A 19,147-nucleotide genomic window follows, 5' to 3' on the forward strand; every position below is an offset into this window, starting at 1 on the left:
ATGGGCTTAGTGGACAGAAGGGCAGCCCCCAGACTCCCCCACAAGGTTGCAGGAGGCATAAAGAGTAGACTGCCCTTCTTTCCCCACCCTTCAGTAATTCTCTGGTGAGTGCAATGGTAAAAAGAAAATATTGACATACTTTCAAAAAATTTTCAAGTAAAAAAAAAAAATCCAAGTCGAGTATGTCTTTAATAATCAAACATACCACACTCAGTGCTCTGTGCCAGCATGGTACGTGCATGCACAGGGCTATAAATTCAGGGTGAGATTACAGGGATTGCACACTTTTAAAGTCCTACCCATTACCTCAGGTGGAGGATCGTGTTCTCCATGGCTAGTTGGCTGAGTCCCTGCTGAGTTGGGGCAGAAATCCTCCACCAGCTTGCTTGGCCAGTCAATCATTTGGGCTCTAGTCCCTTCCTTCTCAATAAAGTGTCAGGGTGGGGAGAGGAAGATGATAGTCATCTGTTAACTCTTGAATCATATTTAAAATCTTGAGTAACAGGGGTAATAGATATATGGGAAGTAGTGTTGGGAAATCTACTACTACCGCCCATACTGTAGATAAAATGAAGACTTCTGTCCACAGGGCTATCAGCCTAGCACAAACCTTTCACTAGTACTACATTCACAATTCATTCTATGCTCAGTAGGGTCATTTATGCAGTGAGGAGCTGCACTAGGAGGAATTGTGCCTTAGGTCCTTTTCGTGATGCAGTATATTCACTCTTGCAGACTGGTCCAACTCCCTGTTGCACTGGGAGGAACAGCATCTTGGCCAGGGGTAGGCAACCTATGGCATGTGTGCCGAAGGCGGCACGCGAGCTGATTTTCAGTGGCACTCACACTGCCTGGGTCCTGGCCACCGGTCCGGGGGGCTATGCATTTTAATTTAATTTTAAATGAAGTTTCTTAAACATTTTAAAAACTTTATTTACTTTACATACAACAATAGTTTAGTTATATATTACAGACTTCTACAAAGAAACCTTCTAAAAACCTTAAATTAGAGTGAATAAATGAAGACTCGGCACACCACTTCTGAAAGGTTGCCGACCCCAATCTAGGTACTGTGAGCCCAAGAGGGTCACCACAATACAGGGCCTTTGGTGGGAGAACTAAAGGGTGGAAAACTGAAAACACAAATGAAGAACCTTCCCATTTAAAAAAAAAAAATCTGTAGTCTCTTTTGATTATTCACTATGGTTACATTTTCAATCTTATTTTTGGCATGTCTTAACTTTTGAGCACTTGACTTTGCAAATTTGACATGCCTTTAGCATAGCTTTTTGGGGTGTCATTGGTATTGACAGCAAGGGAGAAGAGGGGGAGGAAAGGTGGAAGCTCAGTTTTTGCCATGTTGAGGTTGAGCAGGCAGTGAGAGCTCCAGATGAGAGATTTTGATAACAGGAGAGAAGTCAGGGGAAGAGAGGTAGATGTCTGAGTCACTGAAGCTGTGTAAAGGGATGAGGTCACACTGGGCTAAAGTTAGAGGGAAAAGAGGAGGGATTTAAATACAAAGTCCTGAGTGACTGACAGTGTGGGGGGAGGAGAAGCAGGTGGTTAGTGGTAGGAAAATCTGGAGAGCATGAGGCTACAGAAGTGAAGGAAGGGTAAAGTTCAGTCCTATATAATAAGTACTAGTTATTTGCTAGTATAACATTTTTGTTAATGTTCTTGGTTAGGTTTGTTTGGATTTCAGTATCAAAATACAAATGTAAAATAATGTTTTATTAGACAAGAATGGGAAGAAAACACAAAATCTTTATTTCTTTACTGCTGGTGCTGTGACTGCTTTGTAAATTATTTTTTTTTTAAAGGGGAAGTGTCTGATCTTGAACTTTGAATGTTTCTGCTCCTCCAGAGTTGATGAAATCAGAGCAGGAAAGGACTGGTTTCCTGACCTGTTAGCATTAATTATCCTCCATGTCTTTGTAGTAGTTTGACATATCTTTTAGATGAAATGTGAGGCAATAGGGCAGTGTTTCACAAGCTTTGGGGGTAGGGAGAAAAGGGATACCAAGCTTGTCTGGGGATTTGGAGCACAGGCAGAGGAGAGTGGTGGTGGTCAGGAAAAGCTGAATGATCCCACCTATGTAGGGCCCAACCAAATTCAGAGCCATGAAAAACGTGTCACGGTCCGTGAAATTTGGTGTTTTGTATACTTTTATCCTATACTGTACAGATTTCACAGGGTAGACCAGTGTTTCTCAAATTGGGGGTTCTAACCCAAAAGGGAGTTGTGGGGGGGGGTCCACAGTGTTATTTTAGGAGGGTTGCAGTATTGCCAACCTTACTTCTGCACTGCCTTCATAGCTGGGTGGCTGCAGGGCAGCAGCTGTTAGCCGGGTGCCCAGATCTGAAGGCAGTGCCCTGCCAGCACCAGCACAAAAGTATGGGTGGCAATACCATACCATGCCACCCTTACTCCTGCACTGCTGCTGGCGGGGCTCTGTCTTTGGAGCTGGGCTCCTGACTAGCAGCCACTGCTCTCCAGCTGCAGCACTGCTGCCAGCAGCAGAGCAGAAGTAAGGGTAGCAGTACCTCAACCCCCGTAACAATACCCCTCCCCCCCAGCTCCCCCTACAATTACACCACCGTGAAATTTGAGATTTAAAATAGCTGAAATCATGAAATTTATGGTCACAGGATTTTAAAAATTATGAAATTTACCAAAATGGACCATGAATTCGGTAAGGCCCTACAGATATGCCTCTATCACAACTGCAAATGTGCTTAGTGACCTCCTGTTCTCTTGTGGCAGCCTGTAGTACTGTACAGCCAGTTGTGCAAGCAGCGTGGGTGTACTGGGATGCAGGCTCAGGCAGCAGTCTGATCATTTAAACTTTGCCCTTGTTGTACTCATCTCAGCTGCAAGAGCACATAATGCTTGACCCCACTGCATCAGTGAATGCCCTCTCACACACCCTGGAATGTGGGGAGGGGAAGTGGCAAAAGGAGGCATCAAAATGAAACAAAAATTAGAAAACAAAAAATTCACAAGGGGCAGAAAAGGATGTGAGGAATTGCTGGGATACAGAAGAGAAGAGGGATAGGAACATGATAGTACGAGGAGTGAGCTAGTACCCATCTGCTGCATTTCAGGTAGGGGAGCTGTACCAAATTTGAGTACCAGTGTAATGTTGAATACCAGTGTAATGTTGATCTTCTCTCCTGACTGAATTTGCAGCTTGTTCCAACTATTCCTAATGTCATGGTGTACTAGAATATCACTATACTAATCAGAAGAGATTAATTGTGTATGACTTACCTTGTTTACAATCTCTTGTTAGTATTTGGGAAGTCAGGGGCCAATGTAACATGCTGTTTATATGTACAGGAAACTTCAAGTGGCAAAATGCAATGTTTCTAAATAATTTAACATTGATAAAGTAGATCCTGACTGTTCTAAATACCAAGTTCAAGATACAATAAATATACAAGGAAGGCGTTTTTACCTCTGACCTAATGTAGCAATATTCTGTAATAAGCTACCAAGAGCCTCTTGTTGAAATCAGGAGGTATGATGTACAGGACACTTCCTAGAAATATTGTGCAGTAGTTTTCAAAATAATACGCAGTACTTTAAATGTTGCAAAACAGTTGGATAATTCAGTAACACTCAAGTAATCACAGAACATTTTGGCTTGAAATTCTTCTAAACAGCTTTATAAATAGGGTGATAATCCAGTTGGAAGAGGGAAAAATTGGCTTCAAAGTTAACCATGAAGCAGCTCCATAAAACTGTTGGATCTTATGGAAAATGCCAAACTGGTATTTGCAAAGGATACCATCCACCAGGGTTCTCACTTTGTGTTTTAGGCTTTCTAGTATGTTCTCCAAGGCCCCACGCTCTTGAAGATTTGTAATTTCTGAGGGTAGTGATAGTGGGTAGAACATGAGCTGTATTCCATTCTATTAACATTCATGTGCCACTTCTGGAGCTTATCTCCTGTCCTTGGAATCTCCCATCCAAATTGCATCTGTGGTCACTACATCTAACTTCCAATCCACATGAAGAAACTCTTCACCCACACAGCTTGGTCTCTTCAGAAATAACTACTACTCATAAAGCATCTGGACTCATGTGATCTTAAACGTACTCCTCATCTTTAGAGACCTGATATCCCAAAAGGTCGCTTTGATTCAAACGAAGTTGAACTACCGTGTTTATAGAAACAATGAGGGAGGAATCAGGTTGTGCCTCTTGTGTTGGAAAGCTCTGCAAGCATGGGAATGGATTCTGCCGCAAGACATTTGTAATCATTTCAGCCAGTCCCCATCAGACTGAGGCCTGGTCTTATACTGGGACACCTGCTCTATTCCAACCCAGGAGCCCTCTTCCTAACGGACCAGGTTAGAGATCTGTAGATGTGGTGTTTCTGAATAGCTGACTTGTTTCCTTCAGCCTTCTTGGAATCAGTCTTGTAGATGAAATTCCAAATGGAAAAGATTCACAGTATAGTGCAAATGGACCCTTGTGGACCCATTTACTTTCCTCACATAAAAAACTATTTTCTTGACTTGTCTAACTTTGAAGACTAGCCTGTTTAATTTGGCAACTCTTTCAACCTATTGTGAATTTGCCTGCAGTTCGTTGTCACCAGTTTTCATGCAGGGCATGTTCCTTACATATTACAAACAAACTCTTTTTTTATTTAGTTATTAAATACGTTACTTATGAAATCGGTCAACTTTCAAATCTGACAATGTAAGTCACTCATTTTAGATCCAAATGTACTATATTTCAAACCTCTTTTCATCTCACTCATTGTAAAAATGAGTCTCACAATTTAACTATATTATACATACAGGTTCCTCACTCCAAATGTAAAAGGAGATGGTTTCATCATGCATTCATCTTGGTCCTCTGTAATTATTTCCTGCATTTTCCTACATGAAAACCCTCTGCACCCCCACAAGCTTTTTTCCCTTTCACAGCAAGATTTCAGCTTTGTCTGAAATACTATCCCAAATAAAATGTAAATTTGCTTTGCTTTAAAATGTCTCCTGTTTTGAGGTTCAGTGTTCTGATTAGTCTATTAGCTCTGTTGGCTTATTGAAAATCTTGTGTGTAGGAGGAAGAAACAGAACCCAGACATATTAGTGAAATTAAACTCTCGTCTGTTAAAACTACATCCTGTTTTTTAGGATTGTGCTTCATTTTGAGTCTGTTGTATTTTAAAGGCCTGTCCCAATTTGGTCTTTCAGTACTATGTAACCAAATAGCAAAATGGTATTAGATTTGATTCAAGGAGTTAGCAACTTAAAATCATTGAACTTGATTTTTTAAAAAAAAAATTTTAAAGTACTTTCTGGTACTATACCTGTCCATGTCTTCTTTCCAATTTCTTGTAGTTTTACAGTCATGTGCTCATATTCTTTTAAAAGTATTTTTCTCCTCTGACGCTGTATGAAAGATCCATATAGTCAAGGGAAAGTGACTAAATGTTTTAATAAGACAAACAGTGAAACTTGAAGATACAAAATACTGTCAATACACAAAGTAAATAAAGTGAAAAGAGAAATACTCTCTGTAACACATTTCAATTATAGCACTTTATTTTGTATGTAGTAATAGCAGTCAATAAAAATGTTCAGAGAAGTGTGCTTTGTTGTGTGTGGGGGTTTTTGTTTGTTTGTTTTTTTAAATTGATGGTGTCCTTTTTAATAGGTGGCTAGCAAATAGTTTGGTATGGAAACGTAACATCCTGCCGTGAGCGCCCATGTAAGCTATGTTCAGTTTTCAGGTTGTCTCAAATAACTAAACTATCAAAGTGGGAAATGAGATGCTAATAAGAACTTTTCTCTAAATTAGCCTGGTGTAAACCTGTCGTTGCTGTCTGCCCTCTTATTCCATACTAACTGCTTGTGTCATCCTTGACAGTTTCTCTCCCTTTGTCCTAAGGTCACAACCTTAAAAGGAACTCAAAATTTAGTAACTGAAGTAGAAATTGTACTGCAAACTCTATTACTGGTTGTGATGCATAAGGTAAAAAAAAAACCCACAGCTTGAGTCTCAGATCCTAGGTTGAGTTTAAAGAGTTGACAGAATAAACATCTTGTAAATGGAATAAATTTTGATATGGAGTAGTTTAGACACAAACGTGGGATTACACGATGCCACATCATTTTTCAGAGTAGAATTGCCCTTAAGAGCCTTTTTTAATTTGAAAAAGCTCCCTGGAACAGAAAAGTGGATGCTTTATTGCTGTAGTAAGTTTTCTTTGCTTTTATAGCATGAAGGCACATGAACTCAGTGATGCTGAGGAAAATGCTCAAAACTGAACATGTGTAAATTCAGTGGAACAGACTAACTTATTGGCCATTCCTCCCCAAAGTTCAAAAAAGTGGTGTACCTCATCACTTATCTTTAACTCATATATTATCCATATTTAAATACATCAGCCTCTTGATGGCTATTGATGCTTCCTCTGTGAAATTGTACTTGCTTAATCTTCATTGTTTTCATGACTCTATGCAGGTTAGAAAGTAGTCATATATATTGACTGAAATCCACTCCCTTTTCAGCTAGTTACTTTCCACTTCAGTTCAAAATGATATAATAGTGTTTTAATTTAAAGATTTTTTTAATGTAATTTTTTAACCTGACTTCTCTAGGACAGTAGTTGCCCAGCTCTCCCATTTGCTTTTCCTTTTCTCAAGTTTGTTTGTTATTATTTATGTAGCTCTTTAGGGCTTGATCCAGGAAAGTGATGAGCACTCTGGCTCTGATCAAGTAAAGCATGTAAACACATGAGTAGTCTCAGTTAAGTCAAACGTTTAAATGTTTTTTCTGGATTCTAGCCATTGTGCTCAGAACCTTGCTGGATTGAGCCTTATAGTATTTTTCATATCTAAATTGCAAAGTATCCACAATTCTGAATTCTCTTGCTGGCAAAAGAGAGGGGTGGTTTTTTTTTTAACACACTGCCTGCAGAAGGCAGCAGAGGAAGGCATCTGTAGTTCCCTTCTGATATTGGTTTGTACTTCTGTATCTGCTCCACTGTTAATGTGTCTCAGTTTTGTACCAGTGCAATCCAACTGAAGTCCACAGAGGCCATCTCATTAATTCATTAGGTCTGGAAACAACCACCTCTGTTCATCTCAGTGTTTAGGCAGCAAACTACAATAGGTTCTTTATCCTTTCCATGATAATCCAGTAGTGCAGCTACTCTATAGACATCCAGCTCAAATTGGAAGTCTGATGAGGGGAAAGGTTATTGTTTAAGTTGTAAAACCAAAAAACATTTGGATTTAAACAGGAAATTCAGTGCAATAGTCAGGTTATTAATTTCATTGTATACTCTTTTCAAATACAAAGTTAGAGTTGTATAAGTGTCAGTATTCTGACCTGACCTTAAGGCTGAGAAGGGTTGATGAGTTTTAACAGGCTTTATTGTCCATTGGCATTTATCTGACACTCAGATATTCTGTACATTTTCCTACAAAGTAGCACTAACCAATTTAAGATTTGGTACACTGCATGAATAATGAGATTGACCTTCAAAAGAAACAAAACAAAATTTCTACAACTTTAGAAATGTGGCGAATAATCACAATAACTAGGTTGAGAAGGGTATTTATCATATTGCCTTATAAACCACTTTTTCTTGGTTCTTTGACAGACCTCCCCAGCTAGGATTGTCCAGAGCAATAAGTATCATAATCTTATATGCAGTAAAGCACTAGATTCTCCACGTTGATTGAAGCCAACCATATATGAGACTTACAAGTGACCTGGAAAGAAACTCCTGAATTATCTAACTACATGTATATGAATACCCCCCACACCACTAACCCAGTTGTGGTAATACTGGCAATTAAAAACATGTAAATTTTGCTTCTCACATTTTTGAGGTCATTCTGCGGCTAAATCCGGGTTTGCTGTAAACAGTTTAGAATATTGTAATCTGGGACATCATAGAAAAGTTAATGATTCTGTTGTGTTGCCTAGGTCTATAGCATGGTTTGTTTTTAATTTTTCAATAAATACAAGAAAAATGAAATGAGCAGAACATTTTAAAATTAGTACAGTAATTGAAATCAGGACAAGGATGCAAACATAAGTGTGTTGCTTTATGCTTTTAGCTTGTTTTTCTCTTCTAAATTTTTATAACATCTGTGTATATTATGCTCAAATGTTGATTTTTAGTAATATTTATAAACCTTGTTGTAACAGCTGCATTAATAAATCCATGCAATACTAATTTTCAGTTTTGTCCTCAATATAGTTATTTTCTCTGTTAAAGTTGTGCTTGACAGCCTTTCCAGACATTGTGAATAACTGTCTCATGCCATCCCAGACAAGTGGATATGATCAGTCAAACTAGAAGTAGAGTTGTGATGGTAGGTACCCTGTAAAAGGGTATGCTGGCTGCTGCTCAGTTTTTGTCCTTTGTTTCCGCAGAGGTGCTTGCTAGGCTGTTCAGATATATGGTATTGTTAGCATAATGTCATCTTAATCACACTACTTTCTAAAATGTCTGCATTCCTGGGTCTTCAGGAGAGAAGCTAAGGACAGCAGCCTACTTCCCAGCTAGGAACCCTAGCTTTTTCTCAGACATTAGTATATTTGAGTCCGTTTTGATTTGATCTATTCGAGAAGACATTCCTTCAGGCCAGAGAGTAACAAAGGAAAGTTTTATATTTATCTAGTATTTGTAGTCTCAGCTTCCAGCATAGCAGTGCTTTCAGGTTCCAGCCTCCAAGGTGGACTGCCTAAATATAGTTCCTGGGTACTCTTCCAAATAAGTCTTCTACAGTCTTTTCCTTTCTCACTGGTCCTCTCAGTCACAGAACTATGTCTTCTTCACTATAACCTCAGAAGTACTAGCCTCTCTTGATTGGTGACTGGTGGAAGCTAATTTCATGAAGGGATACATTTAGAGCCCCACTCCTGAATCCCAATAAACAAAGACACTTATAAAGGTTGCTGTATCTGTTTCTGGAACAATGTGACATGTAAGGCCTTACATATTCCCGGAAGAAGGCTAGAATGGCATGATATACTCACATACTACTCCTCCTGATGGTAGATCCTGTTAGGAATCCAAATAAAACAATGCTACCACTATTAAGCTGCTACAGAATATTTAGATTAATTAGATATGTTTGAGAGCAGGGCCTGATGAAGTTCATCCTAGGATACTTAAGGAACTAGCTGAAGCAATGTTGGAACCGTTAGCAATTTTCTGTGAAAACTCATGGGGGATGGATGAGGTCACAGAGGACTAGAGAAGGGCAAACATAATTCCCATCTTTAAAAAGGGGAAAAGGAGGAAACAAGGAAATTATAGATTGGTCAGCCTAACTTTGATACCTGGAAAGATACTGGAACAAATTATTAAACAATCAGTTTGTAATCACCTAGAGGACAATAGAGTTATAAAGAATAGCCAGCATGAATTTGTCAAAAACAAATCATGCCAGACCAACCTTTGACAGGTTTTCTGGCCTAGTGGATGGGAGGAATCAGGAGATGTCTCTTGATTTTTAGTGAGACTTTTGTTACAGCCCTTAATGACAGTCTCATAAGCAAACTAGGGAAATGTAATGTAGATGAAATTACTATAAATTAGGTGGAAAACTGGTTAGAAGACTATACTGAAAGAGTAAATCAGTGGTTCGGAATCCAACTGGGAGATTCTGGGGTCCCACAGGAGTCAGTCCTGGGCCCGGTACTAGTCAATATTTTTGTTAATGACTTGATAAGGTAGTGGAGAGTATGCTTCTAAAATTTGTAGATGACAGAAAGCTGGGAGGGGTTCCAAGCACTTTGGAGGACAGGATTAGAATTCAAAATGACCTTGATAAATTGGAGAATTTGTCTGAAATCAACAAGATGAAATTCAGTAAAGTGCAAAGTACTACACCAAGGAAGGAAAAGTCAAATACACAAGCAAAAATTGGGGATAACTGGCTTGGAGGTAGTACTGCTGAAAAGGATGTGGGGGTCATAGTTGATCACAAATTGAATTTGAGTCAACAATTTGATGCAGTTATAAAAAAAGCTAATATAAACAGGAGTGTTGTATGAAAGACACAGGAGGTAATTGTTCCACTTACTCAGCGCTGACGAGCCTCAGCTGGAATGCTGCGTTCAGTCCTGACACCACACTTTAGGAGAGATGTGACGAATTGGAGAGGTCCAGGGAGAGCAACAAACGTGATAAAAGATTTAAAAAAGCCTGATGTGTGAGAAAAGGTTAAAAAAACTGGCCATGTTTCGGAAAACAAGATTGAGTGGGGGACTTAGTACGTGTTCAGATATGTTAAGGGCTGTTATGAAGAAGATGAGGATCAATTGTTCTCCATCTCCACTGAAGGTAGGACAAGAAGTAATGGACTTAATCTGCAGCAAGGGAGACTTAAGTTAAATATTAGGAAAAGCTTTCTAATTATAAGGATGGTTAAGCTCTGAAATAGGATTCCAAGGGAGGTTGTAAAAAGAAAAGGAGTACTTGTGGCATCTTAGAGACTAACAAGGGAGGTTGTGAAATGCTTTTCCAGTTTTTAAGAATAGGTTGGACAGACTCGGAGAGGTCTAGGTTTACTTGGCCCTGCCTCAGCACAGGGGACTGGACTTGACCTGACGAGGTCCCTTCCCAGTTCTACATTTCTATAATTCTATGTATATAAACAATCACCCAGGCTGTTGAGTAATGACAGAAGAGGTAGGGACGGTACTTCATTGGAAAGCATCAAATCTAATTGCTGTACAAATGATCCATATTGTGGATATCTTGACCTGTATGGGCAGCTCAACCATAGTGTACTTCAGAAAGGTGTGTTGGAGCTCAGCTAGTTTATGTTTCAGATTCTCTGCCAACAAGCATCACTGAACATGCAGAATGCAAAGTGGGACTGCTGTTACATAGCTAGTTCTGGGACCCTTTGCATTGGGAGGACAAACACTCTCAAACATGTGACTTTGACAAGACTACATATTCCCGCTGACCTCCCCATATGCATCTACTCTTGATAATAAAAATAAGAAACTACCCAGGGAAATAGCTAAAGGAACCTTGGTAGTGCGAGATTATCCTGTCCCTTGATATTCCAAACTTGTAGCTGTTGTAAAATCCTCTTTTCCCTAACCTAAGGATGGTATCTCCTGTTTCAAGTGGTTCAAACTACAAAGCTCACCTGTATCTTACAGCATGAATATTGACAGATGCACCTAATTTGGGAGGGTTTCTCAGATAGTGATTTTTTTCCACACTTCTCCATTCTTAGGTGGTTCCACCTCTGTGGTTTATTTGATGGTATGAAGAACTTTTTGGCTTTGATGTCATGAAAGACATTAAACCAAGGATTGGATTGGCAATTAACTTTTCTTAGAGATGAGCTAGATAAGGGAGCTGTTTGAGCTTCCTCTGGGTTCAAGTTTGTACTCTCTTGAATGAGGCCTACTTGTGCTGTGGTTAACGGGGTCCCCATGCACTTTGCGGCAACCTAGTTAAGTTTCCTCTGACTCGTGCTCTGAACATAGTTTTGAAAGCTCCCATGCCTTTCAAGCCCTTAGGGACTTCCTCAGGTTATTTTAAGGTGGTTGCTGGTAAACCTGCACTTGCTTGGAGATTGTGTGAACTGTAGTTTCTGTCCTACATGGAACCATATCAATGTTGTATCAAGTCAAAGATGTCATTAAAAGGACATTGTCTACTTTAAAAAAAAAAATACTTCATTGAAATTCTTTTTGCCTATTGGTGTTACAAGGGTAATCAAAAATGAGTTCGATAAAGATTAGAGAGGTTATTTTCTCTGTTCTTCCTTTTTGTTTACTTAGTGTATTTGATAACATTTTGTATAGTGAGTGTCTGTTTCTCTTTGTATAGTCAATATTAGTTGATTTTTTTTGTCTGGTAACTTCACACAGCAACTGAGGAATGAAACCACTTTTTAAAAAAAGAAAAGAAAATATGATTGTAAAACTATATAAATTGACAGGAAGATTCTGTGGAAAGTGTAGGACCTGAAACTACTTTAAGCTTTGACTAGATTTCAAATTGACTGTATCCTTTTAATACATGCTCACTGTTGCCCTCTGCCTATCACAGTCAGGATTACATACTCCACATGTCAAATGCCTTGTGTGCATCGCTTCTAAACCCCAGCAGTGTGTAACCTTTTTATGTAGATGATAGAGGTACCCTGGCCATTTTCCTGCCTGATCTGGATCACCTTTTACTGCTCTGTTTGTCATATCAAAGACTTATTCACTCCTCAAAGATCTGTCTCTTTTTTTAAAAAAAGGCACGAAACTAAGAATCTGGAATGAAAAATATGAAAAACCTTTAATTCAGATAAATACAAAGATATATACTCGCTTAGTTCTGAGAACTCTAAACCTTGAATTTCCTTTAATAATTCATCCACCTGTTGTAGGGTTCAAATTTATTTAGCAGAAATTAAAATAGGCAATACAAAAATAAAGCTACTTTTAGTCATTTAAATATGACAGATTTAGCATAGATAGAGGAAACTAAATACTTGTCTTCAGAAGACTGAAGTTTGCCTATCCCAAAGAACAGATACAAGTAACAGTGTGACGGGTGTACTAACACAGCACTGGGCACCGGGGCCTGACCAATCAGGGAACTAACACTGAAATCCATCAGATGGGACAGGAGACCACACCCCTTTGCCCCTGCTGTGCATGTTTCAGGTGGAAGGGACAGATAAAAGGAGGCAGCCCAGCTCAGTCTGTGCTGCCTGAGGAGGGGGAAGGACATGTGCTGCAGGTTCCAGTAAGAGGTGACTGTGACTCTCAAGCAGTGGGAACTGTGGGCCTGGACAACACTGCGGATGATCAGCAGACCTGCACTGCTACCATTTTGACATGTTTGTTACAGCTGTCTTTAACAGTAGAGAAATTTCTTTACTGCTAAAAATGTTTTTCCTCTTAAAGTAATTTTAAGGGTTTTTTTCTTTAATCAAGATATGTCTTAGGAATTTATACAGTATTGGGCTGAGGGGATGGGAAGAGAAGCGAGTGGGTGTTAAACTCTTCACTAGAAGAGACATTTGTCTTAACATGGTAGCCCAGCTGATACCAAGGTATTGTTATAATCAGTTTTTAAGACAGTAATTTAATTAAAACTAAGTTGATTATATCAATTGATAATTTTCATTAAACTGTTTTAAATTTCATGGTACAAGTTGATGGTTGATAGTTGGCCAAATTGCTTTGTGTTGATGCCAAATTTACTTTTTTATAAAAATCTAAATTTTAGATAGCTAGTCTTGTCCATCAGCTTGGAAACAAACTGTATTCAAGTACTCTTGGGGCTTGATTCAGATCCCATTAAAAATCAGTGTAAAGACTTCCACTGACTTCAGTGGCCTTTGAAAGAGAACCATGGGGTCAGATGCAACTCCCGTGACTTAAAATGAGAATCTTTCCATTGACTCCTTTAAAGGGAATTGGACTGGTCCCTTATATAGCATTAAGGTGATCCTTGGGTGCAATGTTCTGCAATCTTTAGCACTGGTAGAAGCAAATATTTAATTGCTTTAGTTTCTTTCACAAATGCCAAGAGGCTGGGCAAACAAAAAAGTGGAAACATAAAGGGGGGAAAAGAATAATTTGAGGCAAAATGATGTAAAAAAACCCCTTAAATGCAGAAGAGTTTTAACTGAGATTTTAAGAGAAAAAGGTTCTTGAAAATGTGTAACCTTTAGTTTGATTTGACATTCTAATTTAGCTGTCTTGTGTTGTGTGTGTCTTCCTCAACTGTTAGTATTTTAAAAAATCAACATGAGAATGTATGGCAGACATGTTTGGACATAGGCACAAATTCCATGGGTGCTCCAGGACTGGAGCACCCACGGGGAAAAAAATGATGGATGCTGAGCCGCAGCCTCTATATCAACTCCACCCCTACCCTCCAGAGCCTCCCGCCCACCAGCGGACCCCGCAGATCAGTGCCTCCCGCCCACCGTGATCAGCTGTTTCACAGCATGCAGGAGGCTGGGGCAGGGGGAGGAGCGAGGGCACGATGCGCTGTGGGAAGGGGGCGGGAGTGGAGTCTGGGGGGAAGGGTGTGGAGTGGGGGCAGGGCCTGGGGCAGAGTCAGGGGTTGAGCATCCTTCAGCACATTGGAAAGTTGGTGTCTGTGTGTTTGGATGCCAATGCCTAATGAGCTGACTTAGCTTAAGATGTAGAATTTGAAAAGTCCACTTGCCATAGGGAGTTTGGGAATTTTCCCAGGAGGGTGCCATCACTTTCTGCAGACTTCGAGCTTACTTTAAAATCAGTTAAATTAATTACTTGAAACCCTGGAAGTTTCTAACTTTATGGGTGTAAAGAGACTCTTCCAAACAAAAATTGTAGTTAAAGCAATGCAATGCAGTCTTCCTGAATCTAGAAACTTATGCCATTGCCTATGCTGCTTTTCAGAACTTCCACAATATGAAACTTGGGATGTTGGATGCATGTTTTACTTTTGTTCAACACTTTTTTTAATGTTCTTAAGAGCCTGCTCCTGCAAGATGCTGAGTGCTTTCAGTTCACTGATTGAGCTGAGCACCTGAGAGGATAAAGTAGTATTTGTTTTCAAATGTGTTTATTGAGAAATTGAAACACAGCTCCTAAATTCTGATGGTTTAAGCAAATCACTTTTTTACACAGAAAGGTCATGATTCAGAGTGACTGTTGTAAAGGTAACTAAATATTATTGAATGGCAGTGGATACAGATTGTCAGATGCTGAATCCTGATTGACTGTCTTTCTGCTATAATCACCTGCTCTGTGTGTATCTGATCTGTGCTATCTGCAGCTTCACCGAGCACACTCATCAGACTTTCCCTGTTGTGTTACTGCTTAAGCTTATGACACAAACTAATAAGTCAGGAGAAAGTAAAGGCTGAAACTCCACCTCGTGGTCCTTGTACAGAATGGTCTGGGGTACTTGTGTGCTCTACTTGGGGCAATACTTGAAGATCACTAAAACTGCAGCTAATGCAGAATGTAGGTAGCTTGTTTATATATATTACAATTTATTTATAAATCTGTTTATTTTGTGTTTACTGCTACTGTAGGTCAGGGTGGCTATCTAGTTGGCTTCCTGCATGGTGTCCCACGTCACTGCCACATCTTAAAGAAGCTGAAGAGAAAATACTGAAGTGTAAGTATTTTTTTTTACACATATGGAATATACTCAGATCTCATGTAATTTTTCTTCAGAAATAATCATTGCTATTTTTAATGCATTGCAATGAAGCAAATATGACTGTAGTATAGATTCTCAGTGTTCCCTTGTTTAGGACCTTTGACCCTGATCTGAAAGATGCCTGATATTCCTGCCCTGAGCTTCCACTGAACAGACTGCTAGATATGACTAACAAAATAAAAAGTATCTGAACTATGTTTTTTTTCTTCAGGTATCACAAGCACGTACAGTAAACAATATGTCTTCATATCCAATGGAAATAAAATATGGACGCTAACATTCTCTCAGGACTTTTCATATAAAACTCCACTTGTTCTCCTCCATGGGTTTGGAGGAGGTGTTGGACTTTGGGCTCTCAATTTTGAAGACCTTTGCGAAAATAGGACTGTTTATGCATTTGACCTCTTGGGATTTGGGCGTAGTAGTAGACCACAGTTTGACACTGATGCAGAAGGAGCAGAAAATCAGTTTATAGAAGCTGTAGAAGAATGGAGACAGGAGGTAGGGCTGGACAGAATGATTTTACTTGGCCATAATCTGGGTGGATTCCTGGCTGCGGCTTACTCACTGAAATACCCATCAAGGTATGTGAAAATAAAGGGATAAAGGAAATCTTTGCTGTCTCTTACTAATGTTAGTACTACGCTTCTGTATTCATTTGACATGCAGCAGAATGTAAAACCAAGTTCTTTCTGAATTAGTTTTAGTTGTGAAAATTGGGTCAAGACTTGATTTAAAGAGACACTATCATCTAGTTTAGACCCAAAATGCAAATTGTTTTTGTTCTGTGTAGAAAAATATTAATACAGTATGAGCAGAAATTCTTTGTTTACGTTCTAACCATCAATCATTTTTGGTAAACATCCTCTTGCAGTACTCTGAACCTGAACAGAAAAATCAGTTAATTCACGAGAATCAAAAAGCAAAACTGCCATCCTGAAGCATGTATAGTTAGTTAAATATTGTACTATTAATAATCTGCATTAATATAACTTTTAAAGTATATATTTACAAATTGTTCAGACATCACAAGCTGCAGATGTATTTGCATAATAAAAACATTAATAACATAACTCCCATAGTAGGCAGGATGAACCAACAAATTAATGACCTCTAGGTGATTTTTCTAATTTTAGGAGTTCATTGCTGTCTCCTGTTCCCCAATCCTTGTATAAATAAGGGTATCGTGTGTCTCTTTTTTTCTGTTTTTAATCAGACTGTGACATTACAGTCAAATAAGTTTTATATTTGAATACTGTGTGCCCTTTTAAAAGTAACCTACATTTCTGTTTTAGTATTTTTCCCTCTCCCCACCCTGGTAAGTTAACATTAAGGTTCACCCACTTACTTCCCTGGTTCTTCTCGCATGAACAGAGAGCAACAATACCCGAAGTCCAAAGGTGCAAACAATTCGATGTTTATTGGGGTGAACTTCCAGCAAGCATGATTCCAGTTTCCTTCCTTAGTATCCTCCTTCCCAGCTCTGACACCACAGAGCCTTATACCTGTGTCCCTGTTCCCATTTCTCCCTTTAACCAAACAGGATTCCAGTTTCCTTACTCCCATTCCCTGTTCCCATTTCCCCCTTTAGCAAAACATGGTTCCAATTTCCTTACCCCCATTCCCTGTTCCCATCGGTTCCAATTTCCTTACCCTCATTCCCTGTTCCCATTTCCCCCTTTAGCAAAACATGGTTCCAATTTCTCCACCCCCATACCCTGTTCCCATCTCTCCCTCACACACACCCACCCCCTCCCACCAAGGCCCCCTCACTTCCTCATTGACTACAGATTATATAGTAAAACTTCAGTTCTGCTTAGCTATACCTTAACCAATCATTTTCCTGAAATTTAACTAACCAATCCTAACATATTGTAACATGATTATGTAACCAATTATATCCCACCACCTTAATTAGTTTACACCCAGCAAAATTAATTATACAGCAGACAGGAACAATCACAGAACCAGACAGAGATTATACAGACAAACAATAGCAAAGTAGGAACTATAATGACAAAACAATACAGAAGTGAGGATTTCACATCCCAGTATTGATAAGTGAGTTCTTGCCAGACAGGATGCTGTTTCCTTTTTACATTTTCTAGGCACTTCCCTTTCTCTGGAGGTGATAGGCATTATCAGGACAGGATTGTATTCAGGACAGGATTGTATTCCTAACAGCCCAATAGCACCTTATTTCAATGTGACTAGTTTGGAATGTGAGGATGTGACCGTTCGCTTCCTAGCTTATGGCTGCCTCTGCTGCTTAGCCAAAGGCCTTAGCCTAAGCACAGGGCCTCAGACTGTCACAGTAAGAGAAGGCCCTTACACCAGCAGACAGTGATTTTGATTCTTTCTTTTATACTTCTAGAACTAGCCAAGTGATAAGAATACCCCTAAATTCTTAAAGTACAGGCCTTTACAGACAGGCCTGAATATCTATATCCTAACAACCTACATTTCTGTTTTAGTATTTTTCCCTCTTCCCACCTTGGTAAGTTAACATTAAGGTATAAGGATGGCTGCATTTTTCTCTCCAATTTATCATTAGAAATCAGAGATTCTTAGCCAGTAGGAGATAAATGTTTGCTTGGTTTAAACTAAAAATAATTACTTGTTAAATCTGTGTATTTAAATGAAAATACAGTAAGTTGTTTTACCCCTTCCAATGGATGAATCTCTTATAAGGGGGATCTTAGTAGGGATGCATCTAGGAAGACAGAGCCCACAGTCTAATGCAGTCGTTCTCAACCAGTGGTACACATACCCCTGGGGGTATGCAGAGGTCTTCCAGAGGGTACTTCAGCTCATCTAGATATTTGCCTAGTTTTACAGCAGGCTACATAAAAAGCACTAGCAAAGTCGGTACAAATTAAGATTTCATACAGATAATTGTTTATACTGTTCTATAAACTATACACTGAAGTGTAAGTACAATATTTATATTCCGTTTGATTTATTTTATAATTATATGGTAAAAATAAGAAAGTAACAGTTTTTCAGTAATAATGTGCAGTGACACTTTTGTATTTTTATTTCTGATTTTGTAAGCAAGTAGTTTAAGTGAGATGAAACTTGAGAATACACAAGAAAAATCAGACTCTTGAAAGGGGTAAAATAGGAAGGTTGAGAGCCACTGCTCTAATGTATGTCTAGTGCTGCAGAAAGCTGTACTTCCAAAAAAAAAAAAAAAATGCTACTGAAATTATTCCAGAGCTGCAGTTGTTAATGTTTGGGGGGAGGGGGGAGTGTTTCTGAAGTATTCCTTAAATTAATGTTCGGAGTGGAGCTTTTTTGTGGTTATTCTCTAACATCTCTGGTCTCTCCTGAGTTTGTCAAGTGACTTATTTAAAAATAGGCAAGATATTGTGTTATCAAACCACTTAAACATCACAGAGTCACAGGGTTAGAAGTGACCGCCAAAATGCAGGATTTGTTGTGGCTAAACCATCCAAGACAGATGGCTATCCAGCCTCCCTTTGAAAGCTTGCAGTGAAAGAGCTTCACAGCCTCCCTAGGCAATCTGTTTCAAATCGTACAGTTAGGAAGCTTTTCCTGAGATTTAATCCAAATCTGCTATTCTGTAGTTTGAACCCATTACCTCTTCTCTGGCAAGAGAAAATTTTTCTCCATTTTTTATGGCAGCCTTTCAAATATTTGAAGACCTCTATCATGTCCCTCCTTAGTCTCCTCTTTTCCAAACTAAACATACCTAGTTCCTTCAGCCTTTGTTTACATGCATTCCATCACTTAGATCATCTTTGTCGCTCATGTCTGAATCCTTTCCAGTTTCTTTACATTCTTTCTATACATTGGTGACCAAAATTGGACACAGTACTCTAGCAACGGCCTAACCAGCGCTGAGTAGAGCAGTACTGTCACCTTGTATGACTTGCATACTATACCTTTGTTAATGCAACCTAAAATTGCATTTGTTTTTTTTGCAAAAGCATTGCACTGCTGACTCA

General features: G+C 39.1%; 1 protein-coding gene across 1 annotated transcript in view; it reads left to right on the forward strand.

The window, feature by feature from the left end:
- ABHD5 (abhydrolase domain containing 5, lysophosphatidic acid acyltransferase) overlaps positions 1-19,147 on the forward strand; it is a 44,392-nt gene that overhangs the window by 4,091 nt on the left and 21,154 nt on the right. The window contains exons 2-3 of the mRNA XM_074945604.1: positions 15,046-15,131; positions 15,388-15,760. Of these exons, the coding sequence (XP_074801705.1) occupies positions 15,046-15,131; positions 15,388-15,760 (459 nt within the window). The remainder of the gene's footprint in view (positions 1-15,045; positions 15,132-15,387; positions 15,761-19,147) is intronic.

This window comes from Natator depressus, chromosome 2 (genome assembly GCF_965152275.1).
Source record: "Natator depressus isolate rNatDep1 chromosome 2, rNatDep2.hap1, whole genome shotgun sequence".
NCBI lineage: Eukaryota > Metazoa > Chordata > Testudines > Cheloniidae > Natator > Natator depressus.